We start from the raw sequence: 8,254 nt of genomic DNA on the forward strand, positions 1-8,254 counted from the left end.
CACTTCAAAAACTACAAACATTCACTCCAAATCACTCAGCGTACTGTTTGTTTGATTTGACCTCTAACTCTGTATTAGCTCACCTGATGATGCTTTGGTTTTTACATCTGTACTCTCCGTTTGAATGAAATCAGGGCCTCAATAGTGAATGCATGTAGCTTCAATAGTTGCAAACTAACAACATTTCTAAAAATGTACTGTTTTCATTTCAGGTTTTCAGGTATTTCAAAGCTCTAAATTATTGACTACCTGATTGTGGAACAGATATTAAAAATAGTATTTTTAAGCAGTTAAGTGAAGTGGTCAATTTGCCCCCTAAGGAAGGCTCAATTTCACAAAGCTAAAGGACCTTCCAGGAGTTACATATGGCTAAGATGAAACATTTTCTTACGTGGGATCTTCTCAAATCCTCTCCTGACTGGGAGGAGTAAGTCCCAATAAAATAGGGGGTTTTCTTCTCAGACCCTGTAATAATTTAAATGAAAGAAATCAGATTTTATCTGTTACCGGTCACACTAAAACACAAAGGCACCATGGAACGTCCCTGAGGGACTCCACACAGCTAACCTGTATACTGTCTTTTGTGTACACTGTCTCCATAATACGTGTCAAGTTGCATAGATGACTGAGCTCTCTGGTAGTTCGAGCTGTGTCTTCTTATTCCGAGCATCGCTGGTGAGGATGTTGCACTGCCTCCTGGGGAAATCCGTAACAAAAAATGAACTCTAAAAGAAATGTTTAACGACATATAGGAGAATGAAACAGAGCTCAAACCTGACTGGATCACTGGCGACATCTGCAGCGGGCTGGTGGGCAGGGTTGGCTGAGAACGGTAGCGATCTCGCTCCAGAGTTGACACAGGGGTGACAAAGTGGGTGTAGTTCCACCCGTCCTGTTCATAGATGGGTCGACAAAATGCTTTTAATGTCAGAGGGGAACAACAGATGGACTTTTATAAAAATGTGACTTTTCCAAGAGGTCACACTCACCTGTTTGTAAAGGCTCCTCAACTCTCTGTACTGCCACAAAGTGTTTAACACCTGAGCTGCGGCCTTCACAACCTTCATGGAGTACCTGGAGAACAAAATGCACCCAGTTACACAGAAATCTGTGATTTACACTTTTGTTGGCATCAATTTCAACACTGTACAAAAACACACGCATATATATATATATATATATATATATATATATATATATATATAGTAGTCCCTCAATTATTGCAGGGGATCCGTACCCTGAACCCCCGCGATAAGTGAAAAACTGCAAAGTAGAAATAGTGGTACAAGTAGTAATTTATTTTAGTATTTAAATATTAAGGCATTTTAAACCCTTCCAACACTTTTGCAATATTCTAAACAATGTTTCTAAACTCTAAACTCTCTAAGAGAGCACAGAATGTCACGAGTTCAGCTCCCTGCCTCCTCTGCTATTTGCCACTTGCAAGCGTTCTTGGCCACGCCCACTTCTCCGCTCTGCACAGAGAGCAGCCTATCAGCTGCAGCAGGAAGCTTATCCTGCAGTGTGGGCTGCGCACACGTGCAGCAGGTGCAAAATAATTTAAAATAATTCATTTTGAATAAAAATTACATGCCGATCGTGTGGCTCAGCCATCAATCAGCTAATTATGTGTCATGTCCAATCTTATTTTTGAAAAACCGCGATAGAGCAAGTCCGCGATTAACGAGCCGCACGAGCCGCAATGTAGCGAGGGACTACTGTGTATATATACACACAGTATATATATATAAGTAGTACAGGATAAGCAGAAGTATGTAATTCTTGTTTTGAATCTTCAGTGTTTTATTTGAATCCTTCTTCCAGAGTGCAATGGTTACACAACATACAAATTAAATTACTCTTTTAAAAACATTAGTTGTGAGCACTTTCAAATTTATTGTGGATTTTGGATCGCCCACACAGGCTCAACATTTTACACAAACAATTTCCTGCGGGATCAATAAAGTTCTATCTTATCTTAAATCTTTTGGCAAGTGCTGCGAGAATATCGTAACAAGACCAAGGCCTCCGCGTTTTCACTTCTGGACTTCCGGTGACGTCGACAAGATGGCTGCATAAAATGTAGCATTCTTGACTGAAATCAAATGATTTCAGTCCTTGATACGCCCACAACCCAAGAATGTATCATGAAAAACACCTCGAAGATGAACTCGAATAGACACTTGAAGCCCAGTACAAAAGAAAAGAGAACTGATAAGAGCACTAACTATGGTTCAGGTTGCACTAGCCTGGAGGATAGCAACAACACCACCGAAGATGCTAACCTGATAGCCACTAGCAGCAATCAACGCCCTGTTGTAGCCAAAGTTATGGCTAAGGGGCAGGATGAACTAAAATCACTGATGAAGGGGGATCTCTCTGACTTTCGGGAGACATTAAAAGGTGGCAAGAAGGTCCAATTAAATCAGTTAAGTGCTAACATCAATCAGAAAATACAAACTGCTATCGGAAAGACTGAGGAAGCTAGACGGCGCCTGGTGGAGTTTGAGAAAAATATGGCCAGGGCAGAAAAGTGGGATTTGGCCGTGAAGGACACTACTTGATCTACTCAATAACTAACGAGCCCTACAAAAACTGTCTGTCGTGTTTCTGCACTTTTCATGTCATTTTTCTGCCTTGTCATGCTCTACTCTCCAATTTGACCTCTCTGCCACACCCACACTGCACCACAGCTCAATCAGCCTCATGCGCTGCACCTGCTGCCTGCCAGATTATTGAACCATTCATGGTATTAGATGTCCAGCCATTTGTCCATGTTCACGCCCGACCTTCTTGTCTTGACCTCACGCCTCGTCTTTAGGATTTACCTCTCTGCCTGCCCCTCACCTGATTGTGTCTGCCCATCTGATCCTGGTTTTGAATACTTCTTCTGTCTGTAGATTTCTGGATTACGGTTTGCCCCTTTTGGACTTATTATTCGAACTCTGATTACCTGTGCACGACCCCTGATTCGTCTCTCAGACCCCGCTCTTGGATTTGCCCTACAGACCACGTTCATTACAATGCTCCTTCCCTTCCCAGCTGCCCTGAAACCAGTACCCGTGATGTCACCTCCTCACACTCTGTCAGGTGGCTCTCAACTCATCCACCTGTGTAGATTTATTCTCTCCAGCAGCTGCAAGTCAAATAAATTGTTTTTGTCTGTTTTATCATTGTTTGGCTATATTTTGCATCCAAAAACCCTGACTTTTGACACTGTTGGACCTAAAGAATACAGTAGCTCCCGCTGGAAGAACATCCACATAGATGGCGCCTTGGAGAGTGAAACCCCACAGGGCAGCTCCGTAACACGGTTTGTTGAGAATCTATTAATGACCGAGCTAGGTGACAACTTGGACATTCAGCGGGGAGCAGACCTGGGAATCAAACGGGCTCACAGAACACTGGACCCCCGGCCACTGCCCAGAGCACCAGCACGTTTCATAGCAGTTACTTTTTTGAGATTTACTACAAAGGATAAGGTCCTCCAGGAGGCCTGGAAGAAACAGCTGTTTGTTCACAACAGACGAGTTTACTTTGATCACTATTACACAGCGGACATGCAGAAGAAACAAAAGGAATTTATCCCGATCAAGAAAGTGCTTACAGATAACCACATCCGCTTCCAGACGCCGCTGAAAACGGTGAGAATACAATTCCCTACTGGGACCCTGCAATGACCCGGCAAAGACTGGTTCATCCCAAAGATCCAGTCCCCCGGCACAAACAAAGTAATATTGTGAATGCTGTTCAGTGTCAGGAGGACTGTGATCGTCTTGCATCGGGGAAACTAAACAGCCACTGGTCAAAAGGATGGACCAGCACCGAAGAGCAACATCATCAGGCCAGGACTCTGCGGTCTACACTCATCTCCAGGCCAGCGGTCACTCGTTCAGAGATAAAGATGTACACATTCTAGAGAGGAATGATGGTTTGAGAGAGGAGTAAAGGAGGCCATCTTTGTGAAAAGAAATTGTCCATCATTAAACAGGGGTAGAGGCCTCCATGTTCAACTGTCCCCCTCTTACAATGCTGTTATTGCTAGTATCACTCAGCCCCCTGTGAATAGCAAGCAGCCATCAGGGCACTAACGATCCATTGTTTGGTTAATAGTCCTCCTTTATCATGTTAACAGCTAGTTTTGGATGTCACCAGTGGTTGTGACCTGCAATGACCTGCAAGACCTGCAATGACGCCCATGAAGCAGCCGAGGAGATGGAAACGCACGGCTGGTTGAATGAATGTTGAATGAATGAATGAATGGCTACCCGATGGGACCAATACGATGGAAGAAACCCAGTGACCATAACGTGAAGACCAAGGCCTCGATAATTTCTGCACAGCACTCATTGGATTGACCTATATTCACCTATCCCCTGCTCCAATATCAAAACCTTTAAGCTGGACTCAAACGTACCGCTGCCCACATAAACAAGATAAACGTCTTCTGTAGAAAGTTGCTCAGTAGTGATAACAGGCCCTTTCACACAACAGTTCTGGAAAATGGCCAGTGATGGAGCCGGCCACAATCCGCACAGATGTGACCTTTCAAAAATTAATTGAGCATCACAGCTGTTTTTGTTTCGTTTTTTTTTTACTACCATTTTCTTTCATTTGTTCTTCTCAGTTTGTATGCATTATTTTATGATTGCCTATTGTGTCTTTGTTGTCTACTGTTGTCATCATTCTTTGTTAAAATCAGGTCTCTCCTGTAAATGAGTCCTCGAGGCTCAATGGGATTAACCTGTATAAATAAAGGATGAATGAAAAAAAAAAAAACTAAAGAGGTGTGGAGCTGAACTCAGCTGTGTTGACATGGAGCACTAAACAACAAAGGACTCCATCATCACCTCAAACTAACAGCTAACATTTTGTGAGTCTGTAGCATCTCATAAACTTGCTGCTTACCTACTTTAGCAGCAACAAGAACACAACTGAAGGAGTTTATTAAACATAACACTTCTATTTTTGTACCCTTTCCCTCGGCCTTTGCTGATGTCCACCAGCTTCTCGACGCCTCCGCTGTCGGCTAAGGCTTTGGCGTTCTCTATGTTGCGGCTGGTGACCTCGTGCAGCGTGCAGCAGACCGACGCCACCGTGTCATCCGACAGCAACGAGGGACTGCCGCCGGGCAGACGGTTCACCAGATCCCGCATGGCGTACTTTCCTGCAGGACCAGAGTCAGAAAGCAGACGTCAGAAACCTTCGTATTGCTTCACGTCTTCGCAGAGACAGTAGCTCAGTTCAGGGTGTATCAGTAAATGCTTCATCATTCTTTCTTAATTTCAAACATTAAACCTCACCAGTAGCTGGATCTTAGTGTTTTGTGTTGCAGTTTAGATGTTTTGCAAATGTTTTTTGTCTGTGTTGTTTTCACCACAGGGGGGCAACGTTTCATAAAGACGGCTCTGAACAAGCTCTTGATGTTTCTACCTGAAGTCTGAAGATCACAGCTTTCTTTATAAACCACCTTATGACACCGCAGGATCAAAGTGCTGCACAGTTACAGACTATGTGTTTGTGTTAAGTTAATACCTATCAGCTCCTTGTTGCGGCTATCCAGCGCCATATTTCGGAGTGCGGTGGCAACAGAGCAGACAACCCGGTCATTGTCCATTCTCAGCAGCTCCACCAAGATGGGCAAGCCTTTCTCCTTTCGCACAGCTGCTCGAATGTATGCTGAGAACTGAGGAAAAAAAAAGAAAAACACTTCTGATTTCTAAAAGGACTATTTGACCTGGTCTGACTTTTCAAACAGCAAAACAAAGCATAGTTTTGTGAAAAAGCAGCCAAAATCCTACAAAATTTTGGAAATCAATTCAGAAAGACTGGAGAGCTACAGCTGTACCTCGGATGATTTATTTTTAGTTTGGAGAATTTAATGTGAGGCTGGAATTAAGACTTTTGCACAGAACTATATATGCAGATGACACTTTACAAATTCATCTTAAACATTTCTCGTCTTTAGGAGATCGGTTCAAGTTTTAGGCATTTTAAAGTGGTGTTGAAACCAGTTCTGCAAAACGAAACACATTTTCATCTACCTGTAAAAATATAAAACTTTTTTTTAACGAGACCAAAAGAAATCCTGATCTCGATGTGAAGTTAACCAGAGGTGTCCTACCTTCCAGCTCCCAGCAGACAGGTTCTGTAAGGAGCCGGCGGCCCCCTCCAGCGTGGCGGGGTTGGAACTTTCAGCCAGCAGGTTGAGGTACGGCTTCACCACCATGGGGTGCCACAGAAGCTCCGCCCCTCTCAGAGACTGACAGAAACCCGGGACCGGTCCAATGCCGTCCCACTACAATAAACACAAAATAAGATGCAGTAAGACTCGGTATGTATGTCTATAAACATTCGTTGAGGGATTTATTGCCCTTTTTTGGTGCTGCTGTTTATGCTAATCTCCCCTTCTTTAAAATAGTTTTGTGTCATATTTTTACCTCATTTTGTGAATCTTGTGGTCATATTTGAAACCCTTTTTGACCTATCCAACATTTTTCAGTCAGGTCATCTGGACAGTTTCTTTTTTTGTGTGTGTGTGCTGAAATGAGGCTGATGAAGCCTTCCGGACCGAAGGCGAAACGTTTCAGCACAAAAAAAAGAAACTGTCCAGATGACATGACTGAAAAATGTTGGATTGTATACCTAGTTTATTGAGCATGGACTTTGTTCCTTTTTGACCTACTCTTTGCATCAGAGTCATTTTGGTTGTTGTTTAAGATGTTATTAGCCCTAACATGATGTGTTCATGGTTCATGGTTCTTTATTGTCATTTAAATCAAAAGTGGTACATGAAGTGGAATGAAATTGTGTACTCAAGGTCCCAGTTACACCAAAAAATAGCAAAAAATATAAAGTATAACAAAAGAAACAGTAGGGTTCCCAACCCTAGTCCCTGAGGAACACCATCCTGCATGTTTTAGCTGTTTCCCTGCTTTGATGAACCTGATTTGAATGATTTGGTGATTAACAGGCTTCAGCAGAGCTTGAGGAAGTAAATAAATAATTGAATCAGGTGTGATGAAGCAGGGAACCAGCTACAAAATGCAGAGTGGTGTTCCTCAGGGACAAGGGTTGGGAACCACTGTGTTAAACAATAATAATGTATATTAAACAACACCCTGAACATGTGCTTTGTGCAACATTTCTTAGGTTTTTATTGTTCGTGCGCATTTGTCTGTTAGTGAAATTTCATTATCCACTGGATAAGTGTGTGAGTGTGTAAGTCACAAAGTAAATGTCTGACCAATATTCTGATCAGCTAACAGACATTAGCAAACACAAAAATTAGGTCTGTCTTTTTTGGTTTATAAATTCTGACATAAAGAGATAGAACCTTAACTTTTAAAAATCAGTGTGGTCGTTCCTGAGAGTCATTCACATCACAGTAACTGCTTACTTGACATGTTTGTTTGCAATGTTGACATTTAAACAGTGAAAACGGAAAGATTTACTACAACAAAACAAAAATGTTTCCAAAATCAGCCGCTTCTTTCCTCCTCTGTACCTTGCCTTCAGGCCAGCCACTCCTCTTCCTCCCGCGCCTCCTCTTTCCCCAGCAGATGTAGTCCAGCTCCTTGGCTGGGGAGGAGAAACCCAGCAAGGTGTCCAGCTCCTGGTTGCCAAGGAGACGGGAGGAGGGCATCTCCACCTCCAGCCGGTACGAGAGGTTCCTCAGGGTGCAGATGCTGTTCTCCACAATCTCAGATAGAGAAACATTCAAGTCACTCAGCTACAATAAAAAAATAAAAGTTTGAGCCTACATTTTTCAAGCTGATCCTCTAAAAGATTTGTGGCTTTTATATAAATGCTATGTTGGAATAAATCATCAACATAATTGAATTTCCATTATCTTTAATTTGAAACAATTCTTCCTTGAAAGAGTTTTGAAAGATTCAATTTGTTTTTAGAGGATAAAAACAAAAAGGATGGAATGAGATCTTTTAAAATTTAAACGAAATTCTGAACAAAATGTAATAAAAAAGAGTTTTTCAATCCTATGCAGATAATATTTCACCTAAATTGTACTTATTATTGTTATTATTATTATTGATAATAATAATGTTAATATTAATATTAGCAGTAGTATTATTAGTAATAATAATAGGAAGAAGAAAAGAACAGCAACAACAACAACAAGATGCAGATGACCCATAGAAGAAGAGCAAGAAGAAGAAGATTATGAAGAAGAACAACAAGAAGAACAGCAACAACAAGATGCAGATGACACATGGAAGAACAACAAGTACAACAA

The 8,254-nt window shown here is 41.9% G+C and overlaps 1 protein-coding gene across 1 annotated transcript in view; it reads right to left on the minus strand.

Annotated features, from left to right (window-relative positions):
• Positions 1 to 391: 391 nt before the first annotated feature.
• The window catches only part of LOC119429082 (plakophilin-4), a gene marked incomplete at its 3' end in the record, with an annotated part of 8,035 nt that continues 172 nt past the window's right edge, over positions 392 to 8,254 (minus strand). Inside the window, 8 exon segments of the mRNA XM_037696800.1 lie at positions 392 to 465; positions 568 to 696; positions 775 to 892; positions 990 to 1,074; positions 4,975 to 5,167; positions 5,536 to 5,686; positions 6,125 to 6,298; positions 7,508 to 7,732. Of these exon segments, the coding sequence (XP_037552728.1) occupies positions 392 to 465; positions 568 to 696; positions 775 to 892; positions 990 to 1,074; positions 4,975 to 5,167; positions 5,536 to 5,686; positions 6,125 to 6,298; positions 7,508 to 7,732 (1,149 nt within the window).

Source organism: Nematolebias whitei, chromosome 23 (genome assembly GCF_014905685.2).
Source record: "Nematolebias whitei isolate Nwh7 chromosome 23, NemWhi1, whole genome shotgun sequence".
In the NCBI taxonomy this organism is placed as follows: Eukaryota; Metazoa; Chordata; class Actinopteri; order Cyprinodontiformes; family Rivulidae; genus Nematolebias; species Nematolebias whitei.